This window comes from Chlamydotis macqueenii, chromosome 1 (assembly GCF_036417535.1).
Source record: "Chlamydotis macqueenii isolate bChlMac1 chromosome 1, bChlMac1.mat, whole genome shotgun sequence".
Taxonomy (NCBI): domain Eukaryota; kingdom Metazoa; phylum Chordata; class Aves; order Otidiformes; family Otididae; genus Chlamydotis; species Chlamydotis macqueenii.
Genome location: NC_141556.1, coordinates 130,155,666 through 130,183,074, shown reverse-complemented (window position 1 = coordinate 130,183,074; position 27,409 = coordinate 130,155,666). Strand labels below are relative to the sequence as shown.

Genomic DNA, 27,409 nt, shown 5'->3' with positions numbered 1-27,409 from the left:
GTCTTTTAATGAAAGAAAGAAGATGAGAATGCCAAATCTGCATGAAGCAGTAAATAATTTTGGTTGCTTGGTTTTGGGTTGTGGATGTTATTTTTTTACCAAGTAACAGAAGTGATAGAGAGTACAACTTGACATAAATTGGGAACTTGGCAAAACTACTTTCTGGAAGAACAAAAATACAGGATTTGTTCTTGAAGATCTAATACTGTTTGGGACACTTCCCCCCTCCTCCCCCACCACCCCCTGTCCCCAAACTGGTAGAAATTGTTGAAGTGCCTGAAACTTCGTTGAATTTTTATCAAAATGATCATGAATTTATAGCATTCCATTCTCTCAGGAAGGGAAGAAGTGACAGCTGGTAATTTTTAAGTAGCATAACTTTTACGAGTAAGGGAATAGGTAGATAAGATCTCTCTTACAACGCAGGGAATATAAGATCGTTTGTCAATTTCAGAAAGGTAAATTCTGATGCAGGCGAAAGACAGAGCAGAAGAGCAATGTTAGGAATTCTAGAAATACTGTTCGTTATAAAAGAATCATACGAAAACTAGAAGCAAGGACATATCTCGGGTGCAGTACAAATAACAGGGAAAGTGAAAGGTCAGGGGATAGAAAAGCAGAGAAAAAGATGCTGAGATAACTTACGGTAATTGGGGAAAACGCTGAAGTGTAGTATTTACTTGATTAAAGTAAGTACATAATGATAAAGACTGCTTTGTTCATCTTTGCTTTGATCTTCAGAAAAAGATAAATTGTATCCAGAACCTTAAGGGAAATCTCAACTTCCCCCTGTTCCTGATACAAATTTTAGATAAACTGAAATATCTCTAGCTCCTCTTGGCTTAGCGTGTGTCAGTAGAAGTAAGCCATTGCTGTGTTTTGTGAGTAGCTGAGCACTTTCTTCTGCAAATATGAGTGGCCTGGTGCGGCACAGCTGTTGCTTTATGGGTTTCATGGAAATAACTGATAGTGATGGGCTCAGTGTTGTGGAAGTGGGAAAATACACCACTTGTCTTTCAAAGATGACGTTAGTGAGTCAGGTTGGGTGAAGCAGCTGAAAAAATGATAATGATAATAATGAAGTAATACACAGATAAGGACCAGGAGATAGTAAGGTGGTGAAGAGACAATAAATTGCCTTGAGGCAGTCTGGTTTAGAGTCATAGAATAGTTTGGGTTGGAAGGGACCTTCAAAGGCCATCTAGTCCAACCCCCATGCAAGGAGCAGGGACATCTCTAACCAGATCAGGTTGCTCAGGGCCCCGTCCAGCCTGGCCTTGAATGTTTCCAGGGATGGGGCATCCACCACCTCTCTGGGCAACCTGTTCCAATGTTCCACCACCCTCACTGTAAAAATTTATTCCTTATGTCTGATTGCCAAGTAAATTTGATGCTTGTTAATGCAGTAGCAGTAGATACTATACTTGACTTTTTATAAAGTTTTGGCACAGTCCCATGTGAAATTCTTAACTTTTAAAAAAAAAAAAAACCACTAAAAAACCTATGGAGTAACTTTTGAGATGAGATTGCTGTGTAGCATATGTGCAGCGTTCTGGTGAGTTGACCCTGTCCAGCAGCTGAGCACTTACGCAGGTCCTTGCTCCCCTCCTCCCAGCCCACACTGGCATGGGAAGGAGAATACAAAGGGCAAAAGTGAGAAAACTTGTGGGTTTAGATGAAGACAGTTTAATAAGGAAGGAAAGAGGAACATGTGATGCAAAGGCAGTCACTTGTCACCTCCCACAAGCAGAACAATGTCCAGTCTATCTCTGTGTAATGACTATCTTGGGAGACAGAGACACCTATTTTTTTTTTTTTTTTTATTGCTGGATATGATGTTGTGTGGTGTGGAACATCCTTTTGGCCAGCTTAAGTCAGCTGTCCTGGCTCTGTCCCCTTCCAGCTTCTCACTCTCCCGCAAACCTACTCGCTGGGGTGGGGGGCCAGTGCAAGTACTACTCTGCAATACCTAAAACACAGGTGCGTCATCAGTACTGTTCTGGTCACAGATCTGAAGCCAAGCACCTTATGCGTTGCTGTGAGGACAACTCCATCCCAGCCAGACTCAGCACACATGTTTATGAAAAACACTGCATATCTACTCTGCATTTCACTAGCAATTACTGACCTTCACAGTACCGTTCTGCGGAGAGTGAGTAGTATTTCTCCAGGTCCCCATGGTCCAAACCAACATAATCCATAATAGAATTTGGCATAGATTTAGGAATTTTTATCTACTTCCATAGGTGCTATATTAAAGCAGCTTTTCTTTATGCCAGTTATCCATAATGTAGTAGTATTTTTAATAAGTCACCTTCTTCCCAAAATTGCTGAAGTGTTTTATAGGCTGTTACTTATCCATTTAAAAATATGTTTATGATTTTTTTATTTTTTAGAGGCTGCTTGTGCTTGGTTAGGGAGGGAGTCTTTGGGTTGCCTGGATAGCTCTAGGATCAGGAACCTGATCTGGGCCATGGTTTCTCCTAAGAACGTTTTGGCTCTTTGCATGTTGTACTATGGGAGTGTGTGTGATACAGTCAAGACAAAGCTTAGGTGCTGAAAGGATTAATCTGACTTCCAGCCCACTCTCAAAATGTCCTGACAAAAGACAACCTTGAGCCTATGTGAATTGATCTAAAAAATGATACAGCCTGTGAGTGGTTGCGTGAGCATCTCTGCATTAAACTTTATAGATCCTAACATTATTATAACTAGGTTATTTATTATTACATTAGTCTATAGCTAATGTAATAATAAGTTTAATTATTTCATTCATGTTGAGCTGTCCAGTTGTGCTAATGACAGCTATCTGACATTTTGTCCTTAAACTGCATTTACATGAATGCATGAACTGACTTCCTCTTGGCACCAGTGTTATTCATCTATATGGCCATGATGATTAGTACACATAAGACATAAACAAGTGGAATCTTTAAAGTAACTGGGGATAAGTATGTTTTTTTTCTGTGCACAAATTGAAGAGTAGCTGTACTTATTTAATTTTGAACTTTTTAGGTTGAAATCTAGGCCTTTGGCTTGACAGTGGGATTTAGTCTGGTCATTTAAACAACAGAATATAGGCTAATGCATTCTCATTAGTGAATGATATCCTGAAATTTTCCTTTGGAAATAGAAAGCAAATGCTGCAGTTGGCCTGGTAGTCAAAGTTGTAAGTTGAATTGCATAAATCAGAAATGCTTTATTGAGCTCAACTGTTTCTGTACTTCAGCTCTGGAATTTATGTGTGCTGTGTCACATGACTGTTGGAAAGTTTAACTGGAAGCATGTGAGCTTGCTAGTTTGGATTGCACTTAGCAATGAAATGGCACAGACTGGAAAGCAATAATTGTACAGTGTAACAACTAAGTTCTCATTTATGAACATAAATAATTTAGATTGAGGAGATGTACCTCTATCGGTGCGTTTTCATTCAGATTGCAGAGGTGCAAGCAGTAACGGGAGTTGGACTGAAGGCCAGAAACAAGTTGTGTGAAAGTTTACTCGCAGACTTAATTCCTCTGGCTTTAGCTGGTTTTCTGGCAGTAGTTGTTTAACAAAATTTAATTGTTCAGACTTCATAAAAGTGATACTTTTATTATAGTCCAGTAAGATCTAAAAATATTTTCCTGTCCTTAATTCTTCAACTTTCATTTTTTGAGACTTCAGAGTTTCTCCAGTTTTCTTACTGACATAGAATGAATCTCTTAATATAGAATCACAGAATAGTTTGGATTGGAAGGGATCTTTGAAGGTTATCTAGTCCAGCCCCCCTGCAAGGAGCAGAGATATACATGACAAGTGAAAGCATGTCCTTAAAATAGGGCACTTTAATTAAAAAATCGTAGGTGTTGGTGGAAGTAGCTTTAGAGAGCAGTGATGGAACTTGAGCTGAAGCTTAGATCTGGGATATCTAAAAACAGGCTGAATACCTAAGGTTAGTGTGGGCTTGAGCCTTAAATTTGGCCATCCGCTGCTGCATGGGTTGGAACAGTTGTACAGGCTGTGGTAGCTATCCTGCAGCACAGTGTGGTAAGTTGGAAAAGGGAATCCAGTTTCAATGTACAGCTTCCTTAGAGGCAACATGTGGTAGAGAGTGAGGGTCAGCATCTCCAATTACGTTGTGTATGTTCTTTTTCCCTTTGCTCCATCATCTTCACTGGGTTTACAAAGCCCTGTCTTTTACCAGGCAAACAAACCCTGTATGCTTTTTGTGGGATTGGTATTTTTAGTGGTTGGTGAGATAAATACCTAGAGAGTATGCTGAAAATGTCTTCATTTCTGTTGGGGAATAGGAATCATTTTGGAGTTGGGGTTGTTTTGGGTGGGTGGTTTGGTTTTTTGGTGGTTTGGTTTTTTTTTTTTTTGTAGCCACATTTATTGAGGCTGTGCAAGCATAGCTTGTTTGCCTTTTAATATATAGCCCATGCTCCTGAGATGGTGTAAAATCAGTGAAAATAATTGATCCATCTTTAGTTGTGTTTTCCTCGCTTCAGCAGCAAGTTATTAGTTTTAGCCTTTGCTCGGTCTGCTCTGATGCCTCAATATTTTTGCGTATTCTTTTGAAGATTTCTCAGTTTCTCTACTTCATTTTTTTGTTTGTTTTATTTTGTTTGCCTGTACAAGTATTCTGGAATCTCAAGAGGGTAGATATGGTTGATCACTCCTGCCTTCTCATGTTTCTTCCTTTATTTTGTCCTAGATGAAAGCAATAGTAGTAGTTTCACAGAGACAGGAGGTTAAAGGCTTCTTACCTTGTTTTTATGCATTCTGAATGGAGTTCCTCTTCTCAGACGTACAACAGGTGTGACTTTGCTACTTTTGAGTCTTAAAATGATGTGGTATCTAATCTCTGAGCTTGGTGTTAAATACCTTGTTAATGGAGAGAAGTAGACCTCTGGGTGTAGTGAAGAGACTGAAAGGAGCATTTAGTTTCTTCTTTGCCTGTCTTGTCTGACAGATAAGTGTTAATACTCAGGCGCTACTAATGCTTTTGTGCTGTAACCATGGCAGTCCTGTACCTGCTAGGGATGTGACAGCCGTATGAGGTTTTCAAAGCAGGTAGCTTTGATCATCATCTGTCTGATCTCACATGGATATTTCCTGAATGTGGGAATCTGGCAGCTGAACTGAGAGCATTTGATAATGTTCTGGAGGAACTAGAGTTCATGGTCTCATGCTGAGTTTCTGCTCTCTTCTCGAGCAAAATTGAGATTTGCGTACAGCCTTCTATATGATACTAATCCTTTTGTAATCTGAATCTTAGCGTAGTATTTCTCTGGCAATTTGTAGAATTTGCCAGAATTGAATCAGTCCACTGCTTGTGTGTGAAGAGCCTCTACGTTTGTGCCTCTTGTTGCAGGGCCCAGAACAAGTTTTTTCTAGGTCCAGCTTTGCAATAGCTGTTTAATTCTATCACTGCAGTGGAAGGAACTGAAAAGACACTTGTTCAGAGAGAGCACTGTGGTGAATGTTCCAGTTGAAAAATACAGGTTTTTTTCCCCTATATGCCACAGGCGTATGATCCCTAGAGCCTGAGGGGACCTTGTAATCAACATTACATTTGTTTTCCATTTCTTAGCACTGTGTGGTAAAAGATGAAAGAGGAAAACAGGGAAGAGATGAGTAAATGTTCAGAGAAGAGTTGAATGTCAGAGAGGGAAAAATAGATTAGTAGAAAAAACTGTCTGGAAGTAGAACTCTGCTTCCTGAATTCCCTGTGGGTTGAAGGTCCACCAGTGATAATATTGATGTATAACCCCAAGGCATTCCACTTTTAATCTTTTCCCATCTGATGGTATCGCATTTGGAAGACCTAATGCGTTCAAGCCTGCTTTTGTGACCTGCAATACCTTGAAGCTTCTGGGTCATGTTTTATTTATGATCTTTCTTACCTTTTTTTTCCTCTTCTGATACCTGTCTAATTGAATAAATGGCATGATTTATTTTTGGTGGAAATGTTTAACAGTTTTTCACATCTAAGAAAATGAGTATTAATATTAAATGCCACTTTCTGGGTGAACTTCTTATGAAATCTTAGTGTCTTTTTTATTTATATAATTTTACCTATATTCTCTACTTAAACTTGAGCAAGGACAGTTAAATAGTTCTTCAGGTGTGTCATACTTCACTGCTTAAGCAAATCCACCAAAATTTAGAGACAGACACTCTCATGGATGGTGACCATTCCAAATGCAGCAATGTTTGTTGAGGTACCATGCCCCACTGTGTTGTTACAAACCCTGGCTTGTTTCTATCATGTCTAAGGTTTATTGTCAGTTTGTTACATTGACTCATACTTAAACAAAAGAATCTCAAGATTGGCATCACAGTCTTTGGTGCTCGATTTGAACTGCAGATTTGAAGGTGACAGAGGGGAGGCCATGAATGTGCTTTTCTATGTAACTTTTGCATAGGGTGACTGACTAGCCCAGACAGGTAAGATTGCTCAGAAGACTCAAGGTAGTAGAGCGTTTATTAAGCAACTTCTTTTTTAAAAACCTTTTTAAAGACCTACTGTGGTGACACTTGGCATTTCTTTCAGTTTTTGCACTAGGTATGCATGCAGTAGTAATCATCTGAAATAATTTGAAGATTACTTCCTGCGTAAATGTCTTGCTTTTTATTGCTGTTTTTCTGTTAAAGTAACTGCTATTGTATAACTTAATTTACACAGTCTCTTCTGCTTTTTTACTAACCCTCCTTCAGAGTTCTCACTTTTTGCTGGTTTCTCTCCCTGTGCAAAATTGCACTGTTTTCTTTTTGCAGGTGATTGACAAAGTACACGGTGATCACTTTCTTCCTCTTGAGTGGTGAAAGAATTAGGGCTACAAAGGATGTTAGGCAGTGTTCAGTCTAATCTCCAGTTCAGAGGCTGAGTCAACTAGCTTAATATAATTTTGGGGAGATGTCTAACTTAACTAGTGAAAGAGAAAGGAAAAAAACCAGAGCAGGTTACTTTTTTTTTTTAGTGTTCACTGTCAGGAAGTTTCTGTCAAATTATGACTTGAATCTTCTGCAGTTTGAGTCTAATACTTGTTTGGTTCTTGATGGACTAGGTTACTGCTGCCTCCTCTATAGTGAACTGTAAGGCTTTGAAGAGTGTTGCTATATTCTTTATCTATATCTTCTTAGGTAAATCCACTCGGATTCATTCATTCCTTTGTCACAGACTGTTTTACTGTTGTGGTCATCTGGTGGTCAAATTCTGGGTGAAGTTGTAAGCCCTGTAGGTATGATCTGGGAGTTTCTTAACCAGCTTGAAAATATAACTTTCATTAAGAAGAGTAAAAATCTAAAGATAATCGAGCTTCTTCACTCTGAATTAAAATCTAGTCCCTTAGAAAAGGTAATTACTTCATAGGATTATTTTCTACCATGAAGAGTAGTGCAGGGCTGCTTTGTTCACTACAACAGAGTAGACCTATAGTAAAGAGGTAGTATGTTGCACGATTTGTTCTTTATGTTGCCTTAATGTGATACTCCTCACCAAAGGAAACCTGTTTCAGTGCCTAACTTGAGAATTCGGTCTGCACAATTTTTCCACTTAAAGCAACAAAATTGAATTATTGTTCAACTGAAATAAAGTGTTACTTTATTACAGACACTGGGAAATAAACGTTGATGGTGTGTGTAAAATTGTGAACCCCCTACACCATGTGATGTGTTCTGACGTGCAGAAAATTGTCAGTATCTTGAAATATCACTCTGAAACTTTTAATCTGCTTTAAAATCTTTAAAAAACAAACAAAATGATTTTAAGTCTTCTGAAATGCTTTACTTTTAAGTATTAAAACCACAAGTTGAACAAACAACTTTTTGTTGTGCTTGTTTGTTACTAGTGCTTGAAACCTAAATTTAAGTATTTAACAACTAAGCAGAAGTACATCGTATATCCTTACTGAGTCTGTAGAAACAAACTGCAATGCCATCTCAGCAGATCAGTCTTCATGTAAAGAAAATAAATATATATTTATGTTGTAACACTCTTTAGGGTGAAATGTTAACCTAGCCTTTATTGAAATAACTCAAACTCAGCGTGAATATAAAAGTTGTGCAGAAATCCTTAGTTATTAAAGGTGTAATACTTCAATGGAAGCGCATCCAACACATGGAGAAAGTTGAATCTAAAAGTTTGGAAAGAATCTTGGTGGCCAGTTTGCTGTTTTTAATTTGAACATACTAATTTTGCTTAGAAAAATGTAGATGGAAAGCACTAGTAAAGAAGGAGAGACAAAAAAAATAACCCTAATTAATCACTAATAGTTAAATAATGACTAGTGGAGTGTCAAAGAGAAGGCAAAGGCCTTGCCGTGGGTTTAATATCAAGGTGGGAATGCTGTATGGATAACCTTATTAGAAACTGTTCTGACTCCAGCAGTACAGATTCTGTTTTGTCATTAGTTGAACAGTGAGGTCCTGCTTCCTCACCTTGGAGCTCAGTCTGTTGCTGGCCATTGACAGGATGGCTGTTCTGAGGCAGACTCCACATCTTTTTGTTTCTTCTTAAGTGTTGAATGCTTTTCCTATTTATATCCTGTCTCTGGAAGAAACTTAATATACAGTATTTAACCAGTAGTTGCACTGATGTCTGTAGGACTAATCAAGACATTAAAATTACAAATAAAATATGTATGTGAAGTTTTTTCCTTTATGCCAGTGATCCTTACATCGCATCTTCTAACCAGACTCTTCTGCAGTATTCCTGTAGTTCAGTGATTCAGTGATTTAGAAGTGAAATTCGTGACTCCTTGGAGTTAAAAATTGTTAATTTTGTATAATTTAATGAGATAGCATACAGCAGTATTTGCAGTGCATTGCTTCAGGTATAAAAGCAGTGAGCCTTTATTAGTAATTCATAACAAAAGCTGTACTCCTAATGTATTATAATGCCATGTTAGCATTATACTTCCACGTTATTACATTCTACTTTGAAGTCTGTTGCTACTGTTGGTCTTCAGTGCACCATAATTAAACAACGCTCTGACATCTGGCACAGCACCTCCTGTTATTGGAAATAAAGCTAAATACAGTCCTTGATGTCTGGTGCAGTGTAGTCTGCACTAGGGCATAAAATTACTGTATTCTTCCATTTGAATTCATTGAATTCTTCAATTTGAATTCTCTTCTACAAAGGTAAGCACGTCATTGTATGATTGAGTAACTTCTTGTGTAACTTCTTCTCAAGGAGAGATTATTCACAAGTTTCACTTTCACTTTAACCCTGAGAGAGTGACTTTAAATTCCCTTGAGCTGAAACTGATGGATTTAAACTATCTTGAGCCTACAGTGTTTAAGACAAAAGCCTGATTCTGGCAATGTGTATTGACCTAGTTGGAGTGATAACAAAATCAAGAAAGAATGCTGTATATTTTGTAAAAAGATGTAATGAATAAAGCAAAAATAAAGCCAATCTATAAAAACAGAAGATATTTGACCATCGTCTGAACCTGCAAAAGTGGCATTACAGCTTGCTAGAATGCTGTTTCTGGAAAGATCTTTAGAACTTGGACTTAACTTGTGTATGATAAGTTATAATAAGAAAATACCTTACCTTAATAGACACACATTTTATTTTTTGTACTTTGTAGAATGTCTCTTGTTTGATGAATGTGGTTGTACAGGTGTTACTGTGAGGAACAGCAGCCAAGGAGCAACAGGACACAGTATGCTTTTTGTTTTGAAAGCTGGAGGGTATCTGATTATTGCTGATCTTGGTGAAAAGTCATTTTCTCTTCCCACGCACACACTGTTTGGTAAGCAGGTAATTGACTATGCTAGAAGCCAAAGCAACTCCATGGAGGTTCTCAGCTAAATGGCATACAGCTAAGCAGCCACTATTGTGACTGCACACCCCAAACCAAAAAGATGTACTGAAGTTATGGTGAAGCAAGTCTTCAAGCTAGGCAGACGAAGCAGAACTTCTTTCCTTTTCCTGCCCTGAACATGCAAAAGGACTCCAAAGGGCTCTGTACACAAAACATAGCTGTACGTTAGAGCAAGGCAACTCCTTAAAAACGAACAGTTTAGAACTGCTGGGGTGAGACAGGTTGGATAAAGTGTGACCTTGCACATGGGAGGCGACAAAATGGGTCTCTTCTGCCAGTCCTGCTTTCCAGTCTAGCGACTTTTGTTGTCTACCTTGTACAAACCTGCGGACTGTGTCCGTGAGGGGCCCCCACGCCCTTTCACAGATGGGCTGTGAGTTCTTGTTCCCCATTTCCTCATTCTCTGTCTGGGCTGGTTTTCATTCCTTTATTGCCTAGAAAATAACTGAACTTGCTCTCAAGTCACTCTTGGGAAGAAGCAACTGTCGTCTTTGTTCCTGGGGGTTTTTCCAGCCCAGAAGGTGTAGGGTGAGCTAGTTGGAGAGTTTTTTCCTGCTGTCCAGCCACAGTCTTCCTAAAGCCCTGCTATATATAATGACTTGTGAACAAAGTGTCTATTCTCTACCATAGGTGAATTGATATCTAACTTAATTGAAGGATTGAACTTGGAATTTATTACTGTGCTTCACAGAAAACAATAATTTAATGTAACATTTCCTCTGTCTAATTGTGACGGGATGTGTGTATTTGTAATTGAAGATGTGAAAATGCAAATAAGTAAAATAGGTGTCAATGTTTGCTGGAAGAACAGTAATAGAATTGCTGCCAGTAATAGAATGTAATGATCCACTGATTGATGATACCTAATTGAGCAAGATAAAAGGGAAACCCTAATCCTTCGTCCATATTCCCCTAAGCTTGTGTTAGGGTTTGGTTTGGGAACTAATCCATCACAGCATGTTACCTATGCAAAGAAGGTGAAAACTCTACTGTTCAGCTGATTATAATGAGACTATCTTAGAAAGTAACACCTTGATTGTGCTGATTCCATAGTACTTGAGTCTTTCAAAATTGCAAATCTTGGTGATTGTGAGCCTTGCAATGCTTTTAACACTTTCTGGTTTGCTTGAACATAATTTATAGCTCTTGTATTATCCCTTCACTCACAAATTTTGCAGGCGATTGTGCTAGTTATCATCACAAAAAGACATTTGCTGTCTTTCTAGACTAAAGCAGAATAATGACTGTTCATTACAAGTAAAACATCATTTTTTTTCTTTTAATTTACTTGGACTCTTTAGAAATTAGTTATGGTGGGGAGTTCCTCCACTTGCAAAAGGCTGCAGAATACAAAAACGTGTGTCAAGTCAGATCTGATCTTCCATCTGAACTATTTGGGCAAGAATCTTAGCATCTCATACTTTCAAATATTTGTAGTTAAAGTTCTATAGGTATCTCCAGTAACTGATTTAGCTTAAGAATTCTGTCAGTCATGTCAGTCTTCTGGTTCGTGTGGGGTGGCTGCAGAGAATTCTCGTTGTTCCGACTATATCTGCAGCAAAGTATTCTTACTTTGCTGGGTCCCTTTTGTTTGCTTTCTGAGGACTGGGAGGTTTTTAAATTTTATTTTCAAAGTATTGTGCTGGATAAACATGTTTTGCAAGTGAAAGTCCAGGATAATCTCAGCTGCAGCGTTTCCAAATTGGAATGTGCTGGTGAGCACTGCACTTTCCTTCCGGGTGGCTAGTGAGCATCCTAGTCATAGGAGGGATGATGACTTTTGCTGATCTTTCCAGGTGCTACTGAAATGTTTAAGTACTTAGCAGGTTTGAAGAGGTTGTGTCATGAAACATCAGCCAGCTGTTGCCATTCTGTTTTGTCCCTTTGTTTTTACTGCTCATTGTCTGTTATGTGTGCAGCATGCACTTTTTAAAAGCTCGCTTTAGTAGAAAAGTCATACTGATAAAAGCTAGTATTTTAGGGTCTTATTTCCAACTAATATCAAGTCATTGGTATTTGATTAGGATGAGAGATTTTTATTTTTAGGAGAGAGGATGAGATTATGTGAAATGAAGAATGTCAGATAAAAGGGATTAAGCTCTGGGAAGGTAAAAGTATAATATGTGTCTTGGGAGTGGAAGAGGAGTGAAGGTGGATACTGTAAGAAATTATTTTTAAACTGTATTTCCACAAGTTGTTTGTTTGTTTGGTTTTTTTTTTTTTTTAATTTTCTAGCACTGGGAAGTCTGCAACTTTATCTGCTGCAATGAACATCTGTTTTTTCCTTCCTTCTAACAGGTCGTGACAATGCATGTGAGAAGACTTCGTACATGTTTCTGCGGAAAGAACTTCCTGTACGACTAGCTAACACTATGAGAGAAGTCAATTTGTTGCCTGATAACTTACTTAACAGGCCTTCAGTTGGGCTAGTACAGAGTTGGTAAGTTTAAAAAAAAAAAAAAAAAGTGGCTTGAAAAAATTAGTGTAAAACTAACACTACGAGTTGCTTTACTTGCAATTCAGCTTGAATTGTCTTGAACTGAAGTCTCTGTTTTCTGTTTTGACTTGTTTATAATATGTTTCTTGTCAAATGAAGTTTCATTTTCTTCTATCTAACGTTAAGTAAATACTCTAGTATGGATCTTAGAGATAAGAATTGTAAGTTAGTAAAAGCGTACTGTTGTCTCGCAGATAATTAGACTCAGTCAATAACTTCCAAGAGCGAGCTTCTACAATATTCCTTACTGTGTTACACCCATGACTCTTGAAATAGCTGTTCGTTCTCCTTATTCTTCCTTTGTAAAAGAAATACTGAAAGAAGATTTAAACCTCGTCTGTTCTTTTCATTGCTAAATCTTTAAAAACATAATCTGTTATTCAGTGGAAGTTGTGGAATGAGACAAAAATCTGGTGTCATCCAGTAAGTAACATTCTTCATTGTAGTAACTCATGTACACCCAAAGTGATTCAAAGTCCTGTCATCTTTTTCACAGTAAGTAATTTCTAGCCAACTTGTGTGTTCAGTGAGATTTGGAGACTACTGTCTTTCGTCTATTAAGTTCTAAATATTAAAATATTCATCGGGTATTTGTTGTCTCTCTACCTGCAAGTACTGGATCCAAAGAATTTATGTAACAACGTTTTTACAGTATACAACAAACTTCCCTTTCATCTATTAGGTGTGTGAGTTGCAACTAATGTTGTAGGCTTCTGTTAGTTTCTCAGTCATAGCCCTTGAGCCAAGAAGTTCCGTGTTGACTGTACATTGCTCAGTTTCATCTCATATTTATCAAGCTTTAGGCTTAGAAAATATAAAGTAGATACGTGATGTTGTGTACTTTGCTTTAAATATGTTTGTCTATGAAAAGTAATACTAGCTGTCTTGATGACCACTTCCCAAGTACTGATTAGGTGCTTGAAATAAATGTAAATGTTGTGGAGCCACACAACAGCAATCACTTTAAGGTTAAATGGCAGCTTGCAAGGTTTGAAGGCTTATATGGTGTCTGATGTTGCCAGAAGCTGTTACACCAAATAGGAAGAAGTGGATAATATGCAGGCCTTTTAGGCTTTTCTGGTATAGATGACTTGTGAAGCTGTCTTTGCTGTAATGTGGACAGATAGGTGAGTGAAGAAAAGGAAATAATTTTTCTGTAATGACTCTGCAGTATAATTCTTCTAGTCTTAATATTATGTTCTGTGGCATATGCTTCTGCCTTGATAATACAGAGTCAAGCAACATTTGGGTCACTTTTGGCAAAGGAACTGAATAGGTATTCAGAGTGGATGGCCCCTTCAGAATTTTTGATTAGAGGTTTGAGAACTCATGGGATGTCTTTTATGGCTACAATAGATACTACTGATTAAAAAAAAATAAATCAGTCTCTAGTCTATTGGACTATGTATAATGATGTAAGATACTTGTCCAAATCATGTGTATTTTATATGATAATGTGATTTGCACTATCACAGCTGTAGACTGACAATTTTCTGTTAAATGGGCCAAAATATCAGCCTTTAACGTGATAAGGAAGTTCAAGTGGATATCCAACCCAGAGGTGGAAGTTTGAAATCAACGTTTTTGTCGTGGTGTTCTTCTAATTCGGATCCTCAGTTGACTAACAGTTTTTGTGGAAAGGAGTATCTTCACCTAGATTATGTAAGAATATTTTTGTGATTGTTTTCCTGGTTATAGATGTGGACTTTAAAGAGCTTATTTATTATATTTCTGTTTAGAGGTTTTTAGTTGTTTTTTTAAAAATATCCTTGTATATTATAAGTCTTAGTGATATACTGGTGATGAAGCTTGGGCAAAACTTACTGTATCAGTTAGAACTGTTTTGTTTTGGTCTTTTTAAAAGCTATTAACTTCAGTATGAATGACCTTGAGTATTATGCAGCTATGCTGATAGCAGGTTTTGAAGCATATTTGTAATTTTTTATCCTAAAATTTAGATACATCTAGAGAGAGATTCCTGAATTTTATGCAGTAGAATAAATAAATATAAATTCAGTTGTTCAGCTGCTTTGTGAACTTGTAAAATGAAGAAACCTCTACTTGGTGCACTTGTTTGATACTTCAAGAAATAATTTTTTTCAGATCAGATTTTGTGATTCTTTGTTTTTACTACACCATAGGTTGAGGAAGCTTGACTAGGTTATTAATATGCAAACAAAAAATCTGGTGGAAATTTGCCACAAGTGAGCAAAGACATAGTTTAATGCATTATTCACCTTATTCTGTTTATTTGCTAATTTTTGGTAGTTTTTGTAGTCATCAGCAGATTTATGATTTATTTATGCTACTTTGCACTAGAAGCCAATGGTTTTTACGTGTTTTTGGTGAGACTGCAAGTTAGCTGGAGCTGTAAAATTTGAGTTCCCAGTCTATTCCTTAATGTCAGCATGCCAAAAATACAATACACTCCTAATCTTTAAAGTTTGTTATATTAAACTTTTAAATTAGATCCTACTTAGGTTTGGTGGAGTAAGAAAACAAATTGTACAGCATGGATCCTTTCCTGTCAATCCTCTGTCCAGTCAGGCAGTGACATTTTTGTTTGCATGAATTTCCTAGTCCCTTGTAGGTCTCTTGGGAAGCAACTTCATCTTGTTACTTTGGAGAATATGCTCCTTGCTGCAGGCAAGCCCTGTTCTCCTCTCAGTTCTCAAATCCACCTTCATGGTCATGCTGTAGGCACTTTGCTTCCTGTACCATGCTCCTTGACTGCGCTGCCTAACAGATTTTACAACTGATTGCTTGATTGTTCTCAGGAAAGGTGCTTTGTTCTTTTTTTTTTTCTTCTCCTTGTTTCTGGGTTCCTTAGCCTGATGTGTGCAGCAATGAGGATAGGCAGGACAGCTGTCCTTCCTTTGTGCTACTCAGCTATGCTTTCCTGAATAAAGCTGACATTACTAACAGAGGGGACTATGAACAACAACAAAAAAAAGGTTTGCATTTCAGTCTGTGCAAAGGTAAAACATTAGCTGTGTTCCAGTTCAAGTTTATAGCTTAGTTTATGTGTATGTTTTGCATGGAGTAGCAAGGGGAAGAATAAATTGAATCAAAATAATAACAAAGTTAGTATGTTCTGGCTGTTAATTGCAGTGATTCCAAATAACAGATCAACAACCAGTGTACTAGAGATCAGCAACTTATTTTCCGTATTTCAAAAGTAATGGGCAATTTCCTAGTTCCAAAGAAGTGGGCCTTTTTTAGGCCAGCTTTCAGAGGACACTCTGTAGCTAAAGTGCACTGCAGGTAGGATTGCATAAGAAAGGATATAATCACTAATATGATATGGAGAGGGGAAACAGTTACAATAAAACTTTATGGTGGATAAGGTCAGAGCTTGTAAAATACCTCAAGTGAGTGTGAGGGTTGCACAATATGCTACTTAGTCATATCTAAAATTCACATTTTAATTAACCTTGACCAAATTTCTCTATTCTTCTTTAGTACTTTCCCTGGAAGAGACTATAAATTTCCATTTATTCAACTTGGAAAGACCCCTTAGAGAAATCAGCACCTTTTTGGGCATTAATAATTGTTATTCCTCTATCTTTTACATTCGGACTGTGCTAGCAAGATTGTGTTACGGTGGAGATACATTTTATCTTTTCAGTGCTTTGGTGTTAGAGAGATTCTAAAGGAAAATCTGAGTGAAATACACATAGGGGAAAAAATCAAAGGTATCTTGCATGAGTGTGTTTTTTTTTTTTTTTAAAAAAAAAAAAGAAAATAACATCTGGAGTTGACACTATGGATGTTTACAGTTATTTAATGTATAAAATGTGCCATTCTAGAATTATTACATTTGGCAGACTAACAGGGATTCAATGTACCTGGCAGTAATTAGTAAAAGAACAAGGCTAAAGGGTACTTGAAACCAAAGAGCTTGCCTAGTGAATTGTGGTGTATTGTGATAAAAAAGTTAAAACACCAGAAAGACAACAGATTTGAAGGTCATAGGCTTTGATTTCTACTTTTGATGACTGACTGAAGATAGGAAAATATCACTTATGTTCTTGTGGGTTTTGTTTTGGTTTTTTTGGTCTCTGCTGAGTGTTTTTTTTTTTTTTTTTTTGTAGATTTATGTTCTGTATAGTTGTATTCATTTACTAATTCTATAGCGAGTTATCTCTTTTTCTGGTACTTTTGTCCTCTGTTCTAGCTGGCTGATAATTGTGTGTGAAGTGTGTTTAAAACATCACAAGGTCTTGCTTTTCAGTGCTTGATAAATCCTGTAGTTACCACCTTCATTTATTGATATATGCACCCACAATTCAAATAAAAATAAAATTCAAGGAAATGGATGATTGTATGAAAGGGGACTGATTTTTTTTTTTTTTTTACACACCGTAGCTGTTAGAGAAGTGAACTGTATTGCTGAATGCTCACCTTTAGGCAGATTGTACTGTTGGTGGTGTTTAAGACAATGTTGTGAATTATTTGTTACAGCTAATCAGATTTATAAATCTCCTTTTAAACAAGATTTTACTTAATTTCCTTAATTTTGAGCTGTTTGGGAGGGAGGGGATGAGTTTTGTGTAAAAACGGTAAATCACAACTGGGTAGAAGAAAAATATTTTCAGCTCCAAGTTGTTTTGTGGAGACTTGGACTAATGTACATGGTATTACAACATCCCAGGTAGGGTGACGTATAGTGGTAGACATTGGACAGTGGGTTAGACTTGTTACTTTTTTCTAGCTTTATTTAGTCAAGGGATTGGAAAAAATAGTGAAAGCTATGGAAGAAATTTTAATAACTTAGATTTGAAATTAATAACTTTTTCTCTGAGCATGTCCCTCTAACTTGCTGGATATAGTGCTTGTGCTAATGAACTTGACTTCTAAAGAGACAACTAAATATTGTACCTAATTCTATCTAAAGGAAAAGCATTTTCCATAGTTTCTCCATCACCACAGACTTTACAGATAAATTACGTTAGTACATTTATAAATTTCCTTAGTTTAGAGCATTTAGCTTGTGTAATTTTCCTTTGTTTCAGAAATTCTCAGTTCCCCTTTGGTGCTATGTTGAGTCTGCAGTGTAATGACCTCAGAGGCTGTTCCGCCTGCTGGTTACGCGGGTGGACTGGTTACCGTGTTTGGCAGCTTTTTTCTGGTTGAGACCTGCTGACTGACTCAGTCAGTTTTTCTGACTGAGACAGTTTTCCGCACAATTACTTCCTGCATTAGATGAGAGAAACACTTGACTTGCCCCTCTAGTAAAAGTGCTGATACTTCAACACAAGAGTAGTGATGTTTGATTATTCCAGGGGCTGCAGGACCAATATCCCAATAAGCTAACAGAGAGTATAAATCTCTACACAACGTACCAGTGCTGGTAGGCAACCTGTCAAATACACACAGCACTAAAGTCAGGTATTAACTACCTTCAGTACCAGAAATACTCATTACTGTTTTATCCTTAGCATCAGCAAAAGATTGCTGATGTTCAAGATTTCTTGTAGGAGGTCTGCAGTAAAAAGCACCTGCTGTGTTGCTTTTCAAGTGTGATGGTTGTCCTGGATCTTCAGAAACAAGACTTTCGTAATACTGTGTGATGGCAGATGGTGAGCAGCTTCCTAATAACCTTCTCTGGCTTAGTTTGCCATGAGAGAAGGTGTCCTTTCTTTCATGACACAGATTTATTGAAGCATCTCTCATGTGGGAAGAAGCTGGGAGAACTGAATATCTCCTTAGAGATACTCAGAAAGCTGTTTGGGCTGTTAAACCTGAAGAAGAGAAGGCGCGGGTGGGCGATGTGGATATTTTCCTTGAGTATAAATGCCTAAAATGGGAGAGAATAAAGATGAAGGGAACCAGACTTTTTTCAGTAATGCCCAGTGACAGGGCAAGAGGCAATGAATACAAATTAAAGCACATGAAATTCCATCTGAACATAAGAAACTTTTTTTGCAGTGAGGATGATCAAATACCACAAGAAGGTTGCCCAGAGAGGCTATGGAGTCTCCATCTGTTGAGATTTTCAAAACTCAACTGGACACTGTCCTGGACAGCCTGCTCTATCTGAATTTGCTTGAGCAGGGAGGTTGTACTAGATGATTTCAAGACATCTCTTCTAACCTTAAGAATTCTGTGATTCTGAGTTTCCTTGGAAAGCTGGTTTGCAGCCCTGGGTGTTCTGGGAGGCAGAAAGGGCTATTGTTGCCTTTATGGAAATGGGTGTAGAAGAGTGGACTGGGGAGAAAAAAGAGAAGGCAAGGAAAAGAGATAAAGGCCTCCACAAAATAGTGAGGATGGCAACAGAAATTAAAGTAGGAAGGGAAAGGATTTCAAACTAGGGGGAAGACTTGAAATGATGGGAGAGGGGAGCATAATGAGTAGAGGGGTGGTTGTTGGCAAGCTTGCTGACACCTCCAGCATCTGGTCTTTTATGTAATATGAGAAACACTTTACAGTGTGGAAGGTTCTTGTCACAGTCCATAGTCCATCTCCTGGCATGTGCCTGTTTATAGTATTATAGTATTTTGGCCCACTCATTGCTTCAGGTCATGACGGCAGCCTTGGGTTTTGCACAGTTGATGCACATCTACAGTAGCTTCCAGTATAGTTTCTTCTGAGAAGAGCCTGATCTTCTGAGAAGTGTAGAAACCACTTTGCAAATATAAGCAGTGTGGATTAAGTGAAGACTATTGGAGGATTCCTTTCAAAACCATACTTCAGGTGTAGATGTGGAAATAAAAATGATAATGTAGACATAGTCATCGACTGGCAAGAGATCAACCTATATTCGAGGAATTAGAATAAGACTCTTTCACAGAAATACTGCAGATATTTTGGAGGTAGATTGCTTTTCTCTGTAGAATCAAATACGTATTTTGCCTGATTTCCTTTTACCACACGAACAAATTTAAGACAGCAAATATTTATTTAATTGCCAAGGAAGATCTTAGCTTTCTTGTTATATTATAACCCACAGCATGAGAGAACTATTCCAATCCAACAATGCTGGTGGTCTTAAGTTACATGGCTTTTTAAATTCCTAAATGTATTTGCAAGAAAAGGACGCCACATGAACGATACCCTTTTTTCTATTCACAGAAAAAGTCCAGAAAGTGTTTCCTCTTTGAGACAATTATGAATTGAATGATTTAGATATGTTCTCATCACCCATCAAGGAAATGGTGAAGGAGGTAGCCAAGATTGGTTGTGGAGTGTCATGTATTCACTAAAGGCAGAGCAAAACTGGGTACAGGAATGGGTCTTAAGCACTGCTTCTATGTGACATTGCCTGGTTTGGCAAGAAGTTAAAAGCTCATCTTACTGCCTCCATAGAGCCAAACTTATGATGCCCTGACTTGCCGCAGTGCCTCATCCACCACTTTCCTAGATTTCATTTTGGAGTTCCTTTGATGATTGTTTATTGTTTTGTTTTGCTCAGTGTAATAATAGTACCTTCTTCCCCCATCCTGTATCCATAATTAACTTGATTGACCTTGATTCATATGAGGTAGATGATACTGAGGAACATGTACCTCTTTGAAACAAAGGAGTGAGGGTGATCATAACTTGTTATATCTTGCAGGTAAGTTCAGAGAGTTCAGAGACCTGAGTTCAGAGAGCAAAGCAGCTTTTTCCAGTGAGAATTAATAAAAGGGGAATGTGTGCAAGGACATGTTCTCAAAGGAAATTAGTTCTCATTCACTCTTTCAGAAGCTCGGTCTCTCCAGCTGATGGTCCTGATGATTCTTCCACTGCCTCTCTATCCTCCACATCGCGTGTACTGTCCCTGCATAGTTAGAGCTGCTTTAGCGTCTTCTAACTGCTAAATGAGGAACACCTCTTCAGTGGATAGTGGGCTGGGACTTTAAGTTACTTCCTGTTCCCTGAAATGACCCTAGGCAATTTCTTGAATTCCTGGGAATATGGTGTGATGGTTGTTCTAAACTGGTACTACCTCTTAGCAGTGTAAAAAAACAGTGATTTTAAATAAGCAGTAACAGAGACATCAACTACGTCTCAAACTTTTAACTGACAAACATTTGAGGGATTTCTGTAGTTATTGATGATGGTTGTGGGAGGGCAAAAACACACAGAGGGACAGGAGTTAGTGTCCCTGTGTTGACCGTGTTGAAAATATCAATTTCCCCGGAGAAATGTTGCGGTCACTGTGACTGCTGCAGCATGTTCTGGATGAAGCTGTGTAGACAGGAGTGTTGTCTTAAGCTTTGCTGTAGCTTGAAGATGTAGGGTGAAGTTTCATAGCCTGTTTAAGCTGACCTCAACATAGAACTGCTACCAAAAGAGGTTTTGTTCTAATGAGAAGTTGTCCAAGCTTCAATGACTGTGGTGTGTCTCATAGGCACTGAGCTTATGCATAGGCTGTTCTGTTGAGCTGGTGTAATGGGTTGCTGCTACTGAAAGGGGAATGGCTTGGTGACTTGTTTTGCTTTTTCCTTATCTTATGTAGGCTTTGTGGTTGTATTTTATCTCCTGTGCTAGCTTTAGCCAGTTAGACCTTTCTATGAGTTGTTTTCATGCGTGATTAAAAAATGCAAGCGAACCTATCTGGCTGGCTGTTTTGCCATTGCAGGGAGTTAGAGCTGTTGACAGACACATCTGATTAGCACTCATGTTATCAGTGTAAGTGGCAGTGCTTAACCAGGAGTGAAGGGAGGGCAAAAGGGAGAGAGGAATGACAGCTCCTTCTGGTAATGTTGAAACCCTACATTTTATTGAAACCGTGCCTTTTAATATGTGATTGAGACCTTGTATGATTCAAGAAATAGGTCCAGTTCTGTAATCTTTAAAGCTACATCTGTACTGCGAAATGCAACCCCCTATCAGGGGTTGATACCTGGTCCTCAGACCCAGTGGTTTGAGATGGTGGCATTTATACTGGTGTTGGGCTAGTTTCCTACAGAGCAGGCTGGCCATGTTCCTGTTGAGTGGTACTTTGCCTTAAATCTTCTTTGGGTCCTGTGTGGCACCTCTGTAGCTCAGTTAGTATCTCATGTGTACCAAATGTCTGAACTAGAGAGAGTACTGTTGCATAAGTAGTGCTTTTATGAAACTGAGGGTTGTGTCACTTGGCCTGAGGTACAATGTGAGGAGATGTGGGAGTGCGTGAAGGGGTGTACTCTTCTAGAGTACTGTGGTAGGACCAGCTTGGCGCAGTTCCATTACCACGGCTTCTGGGGAGTGTTCCCTGGAGCTTTACTTTGGAAGGAAGATGAGATTGCTTTCTGAGGAATGTGGGAGCACGCTAACGTCTCTACAAAGTGGATGACCAGGAAATCAAGATCCAGGGATGAACTAAGTTTCCTGAAATTACAGACCTACCCGAAGAGAGAGTTTGCTCCTGTTAACTTCAGCTTGATATATATAGTACTTTCCCTGAATTGTGGACTGTAAGATCATAAATAATATTTTAAAACTCAGTATAATATATTGTAGTTGCTTTCTTTCCCTTTGTTGCAGCGTCCTACTTCATTTTAGCCTTTGCAGAGAACTGTGTACTATGCTTCTGTTGTTGCAGATGAGGTTCTGGTCTTAAGATTAAAAAAAAATACAAAGTAATTTAGATTTAAGTATTTTAACTCCTTCTTTATTTTTTTTTTTTTGCTTTTTTCAGGTACATGCAGAGTTTCCTTGAGCTTTTAGAATATGAAAATAAAAGTCCTGAGGATCCTCATGTTCTGGATGAGTGAGTAATTTGTTTTCTTGTGATGGTTCATTTTGAAATAATCTGTCTCAAAAAAGAAGTGGTTTTGTACTATAGGATAACAGTGATTGTATTTGTAAGGTAGAATTTGTGCAGGAAAGGCCAAAATTGTTATTTGGAGCAGAATCTTAAGTGCTTTTGAGCAATATATTTTGCATTTATGCAGTCTAATAGTTTAAGAAATGGCATGAAATGCTTCCTCCAAGGCTGTGTTGAGAAGATAACATGCACGTGAGAATATACTTGCATATCAAATACTTAAGACTAAAATGTCATTTTACTATACATTGTGCTTAATACTTTGTTGTATATAATGTATATTAACACATTAATACTTCAGGTTTTATTCATTTGAAAACATTTAATGTGACAATCATTGTTTTTAGCGAAAAGCTTTTTTAATGGACTTGAATTATTGGTGTTCATCTACCTCATTGAATAATATTACTGATGTTTTGAGAAGAAAGGAAAGCTCAGCCAATTTTCTTGTCAACAAAATAATATTAAAATTGTCATTAAATGTTTCCTTGAGATTTGTATGCATAAAAGGAAAAAACCCACATGTAAGTGAGAACAACAGGTGCAACATATGCATCAGAAACTTAAAAAAAAAAAAACAACACAAAAAACCCCAAAAACCAACCAACCAAAAAAAAAAACCCAACCCTAAAACACAGCCATCATCAACACTAAGGTCTATAGCCCTCAGCTTTGTTTCAGATTACTTCTTGCAGGTTTTTATTGTGCCATTGATTAGTTTCCTTGTGTTGTGGTTTTGTTTAGTGAGGGGGGGCCTAAGGTGGTCCCGATAGGGGCTGAACTACGACACCTTGGTTCCTCTCAGCTGTCTTGTTCCTGCTTTGAGCACACTGTAGAAGCTAGCTTTGTATTACAGAAAACCCAGTCCTGCATCCTTGGGTCATGGTAGTGCACATCCTTGTTAGTGCCCTGTGTGGTATCAGATGACTTACACATTTCACGATGGCCCCCATCTCTTTGTCCTTTAGATTAATTAGTATCACAAAATGTGAGACTTGCCTGGATGGAAGTACCTCAGTACAACCCCAGCAGCTTTTGTTTGGAGCCGAATGTCATGTCCACCTCAACTGCTCAGAAAACTTGAAGGCTTACAGAGGAGTTGATTTTTGGAAATTTTAATGAGTGTTTTGGTAGGCACTGACTTCGGTTTATGTTATGACTAATCAGAGTAACAGTATCAAAGGAAAAAAGGGGAGCTAAAATGATCTTTTAAAGAGGTTTGATATCAACAGATGTGCTGTATCAGTGTTGGCAGTAGTTCTTCAATTAATGCTTTCTAAAATAGTGGAATAAATTGATCAGTTGAACATAAAACTACCCCCTGACTATTTGTGTTATATCTGTCTGTCTGAGGAGCCTGCTCTGCTATTCTCAAGAGTTCAGGTCCTCTTTCTGAGGAAACCTTGGTCCATATCAGTGATAGGGGATTACAGATCTTACCTATGTACTGGCACAGCTGTCTGAAGTAATCAGTGGAGTGAATTGTGAAATTGATCTAGTGGAAAGATAGCCCACTTCCAGCCCTGTGGTCCCGAAATTGTTACACTGCTTGGCCAACAAAGCAGTGCCAATGCAATAGAGGAGGTGAACAGTTAGGAGTTAAGTACAGAGATGAAACTAATGCTGATGCTTGTCAGTGTGGCCCAGTTTGTCTCTGCTCTTAGCAGATAAATTTGATGACAGATGTACCTTCATGAGTGTTACATTTTTGTGAGCACTGGACAAAATCCTTTAAAAGGACTATTTGTCTCAGTATTTGTGATTAAGAGGTTCAGAGGTTCTTCGGTTTCTTTATTATGTCCTATTGGTTAGCAGACCTTATGAAGACTTAGCTACAGTGTCGCCAGATTACTGTGGCCAAAACGTCAGGTTACTTTTGCATTTTTGATAACACAAGTATCTTTCCTCAAGCTACAGAGTGGTCAGGTGGAGGTCTTTTCACAGTTCTGTCAAACAGTGTGATTGCAGGAGTGTTAAGACAAGGTGTCCACGCTTGGTAGAGGGTGTCAGCTGGCAGAAGTGCTGGAAATCTCCCTTGCTGTCAATATGCATCCAGATAAACACCCAGAGGCAGAAATTGTTTTTCAAAAATTGAGGGGTTTGTAAAATGTGCTGTTTACATGTACTTTCAAAGAACACTTACTCTACCCCCTATATTTGTGAGTTTCTTTGCTGGCTTTTCTTTGTGGCACTCTGGTGGGGAGGGTGTGTGGGGAGCTCGGTTCCAGGATGCTGGAACTGAGAGCAACCAAAGTAGTAAACTGCCAGTGTGTCTAGAGAAACACGGACACAAGAAGCTTAGTAAATCAGAAGTAGCTTTCCTTTCTGCAGCACTAAGATTAAAATAGTGATTCTGGTAGCAATTTGAACAGAGTAATACTGGAGTAGATTTGATCAAGAAGATGCCATTTTGTTACTTTCAAGTAATGTGAAATGCTGCTTCAGTTAGTTTTGCACTTCGAAAGTAGCTGTGTTTTCTAGAGAAATCTTTCAGAGTGTGAACTTGTACCTGTCTCTTGGGTGACTCTCGGTTAGCAGCTAGCACTTTGAAAAAGGGTAGCCGATCAAAAAAACCCCGTTGCATGATTGTTGCATTTAAAATTATTTTTTTTTTCCAGTCTACTGATCTTTGTCTTTAACATTTCAGATAATACTGTCCATAACATAAGCGTAGGAAAAAATCACTTTGTCTTTATATTGACTCCTTTTCTTGCACTATGATGACAGATCAAAACAGAATAATATATTACAGTCATTAGGGAGTTAAATAATAATTTGTGACATACATTAATTGTCTTTGCTATTAAATAAATTAAATCTATAGACTTCTGCAATGGTAATACCTTAAATATTCTTTCGTTAATACAGAAGCCGCTGAAGCTTACTTTACTAAAATAGCTTCGTATTAATAATTCCTCCTCTGTCAAACAAACTGTATTATTTATTCACTGTAGTTCTGAAAATACAATACACTGAATTTTGAAAAAAAAACAGTCATTGCTAAATAAAATTTTCAGAGCTGTTCTGGAATATTGTCCCCCGACAGCTAATCCCGTGAGCATTTTAAATATTCCTGTGTGTATTTGCACACTACATCTTTGATTTACTAGTCTATAGTAGATAAACCTCCTAGCCTCTTGTTTGCCCTTCAGCATGCTCTGTGCATTTAAGCACTTTGGTAGCGGGATGTCTGTGAGCAGTTTGGCTTTGTGGAGCACATAGACATCATGTTATGTATGTTGTGGGTAGCGGAGGTATTTAAAAACAAATAGCAAAGCTGTCAGCAATAGCAGTTAGTAGAGAGTGTTGTCAGTTGTCTTTCATTTGTGATTGTTGCTTCTCAGCTCTGTTCTTAGCTAGTGTCTTGTTGCTCTAAAACAGAGCAGCAGTGTGAATACAGCTGGGCAGTAGTCTTGAAAACTAATGTCAGATCTCGGTGGTTACAAGTCACGCAGACTTAATAAATGTAAAAAGAGTCTACAAACCTTTTAAGCATTGAAATATTTTAAGCTGTCCAGTCAGAAAGATTGCTAAGAGAAGTCATTCTGTACTGTGATAGTATTTAGATTGGGGGATTAGGCAGTTAAAACTTCCCCTTTGTTATGCAACAAAATAGTGTTGAAAGACTACAGAACTGTTTGTTAATACCCAGGCAAAAATTGGTGGTTAGACTGAAGATGATGGAAAAGCTATTAAAAATGAGTCCTACATTCCTTTGGAGCTGGCACGGAACAGTAGGAGAAATAATTTTAAAAGCATATAACTTGTTAAGAATGGTGTGGTGTAGTATTAATTGATTGTATTGGCAAAGTGGTTATGGCAAGGAAGCATCTGTTTTAAATGTGGTGACTAATTTGGTAGTCTTTTTGTACTTTTGCTGGTCTTAATATTCTTTCCTTTCTTAGTTGGTGTATATTCTACTTTTGATAAAAATAATTAATACGCCTCCTTTCCATGTTCATTATCAATCTACTGAGAATGTTTTGCTGTTGATGTTTTTTAAAAAGGATCTGTAAATTTGCAGATACAGGCATAGGTGAACAAGTCTTCTAGACGTGCTTTCTTTTGAAAACTGAATTTCACTGTGTGCACTTTTTTTAAACAAGATCGTGTAATCATTGTGGTGTTAATATTCCTCTAGTATTGGAGATTGTAGCAGAGTGGAGCAGTACTGATTTTCTGTGTCTAGGCTTTAGAGTGCTAGTTACAATTAACATTTCAAGTATGTATGAGTTTGCATGTTGGGGGAAAAAAAAGGATGAGCACTTGACGATTGTAGGTGTTGAACTGCCTTGGCAGGAGAAACAAAAATCCTCTCAGCTGTTTCAAAGTGCTTATTAACAGGTGCTTGTTAAAAGCAGTGAAAGCCATATCCTAAAACTTCTCCAGCTTCCTCAGGGAAGAGCCCCTCAGAGCACCGTTGTATGTGCTCTGCCATCCAGCGGTGTAAAAGGAAACTGAACAGAAGTCATGCTAATAATAATTAGCTATCCTGATGTTCACACTTACCAGGATAGATGCTAGGTAAAGGAAATACATTCCAGAGTTACACTGCATGGGTTGAGGTGTTGGGAAGAAAGTACGACGTGTAAAACTTCTCAGGAAATTATGAAGGACAGTCAGGTTGTTTTTCTTGAGTTTACTTGCCCATCTCCCAGCTACTGTTGGTTGCAGAGAATGAGAGTTACAATGGTGCATATGATTGCAATAAAAAAAAAAATAATCTTTTGTTCTCCTTTAATGACAAAGAGAGATATAATTTAAAGGAATATTTTGGGAAGCAATAACTTAATTTGAGGCCTTAAATATGTCAAAGATCTCGTGAGTGAGAGGTTGACCAAGTATTTATCTTTAAATAGATTTGTTTAGGTACTGTTGTATTTTTATCTCTCCCTCTGATAATTTTTTGTGGACTGAGAGGGATAGTAGATAGATAAAATTATTATGCTGTGGGGAGCTGAAAACAGAAGTGAGAGATCGAGTTTAATTATACTTTTAACAATCTGTTTCTGATTTTGTTTCCTCTAGCTTTTTAGATGTATTAATTAAAGTCAGGAACAGACACAATGATGTGGTTCCAACCATGGCGCAAGGGGTGATTGAATACAAGGAAAAATATGGCTTTGATCCATTTGTTAGCAGTAACATCCAGTATTTTCTAGATAGATTCTACACCAACCGCATCTCTTTCCGTATGCTTATTAACCAACACAGTAAGTAATTGCTTTTTCATCTTTGACAACTCATTAGTTATTGCTTGTAAACCTGAAGCCATAGCTTTGTTTTGGATTTTTTTCATATTCATGACTAATTGTTAATGTTCTGTGCTAATTATGGTAAAAGATATACTGA

The 27,409-nt window shown here is 37.8% G+C and overlaps 1 protein-coding gene across 2 annotated transcripts in view; it reads left to right on the top strand.

The window, feature by feature from the left end:
* Positions 1-27,409, top strand: part of PDK3 (pyruvate dehydrogenase kinase 3) — a 50,936-nt gene that overhangs the window by 6,405 nt on the left and 17,122 nt on the right. For both annotated transcript variants that reach the window (XR_015261117.1, XM_086766882.1), the window contains exons 2-4: positions 12,123-12,264; positions 21,929-22,000; positions 27,086-27,270. Coding sequence is in view for 1 of the 2 variants with exons in the window: in XM_086766882.1 (XP_086623008.1) it covers positions 12,123-12,264; positions 21,929-22,000; positions 27,086-27,270 (399 nt within the window). In the remaining variant the exon portion in view is untranslated. The remainder of the gene's footprint in view (positions 1-12,122; positions 12,265-21,928; positions 22,001-27,085; positions 27,271-27,409) is intronic.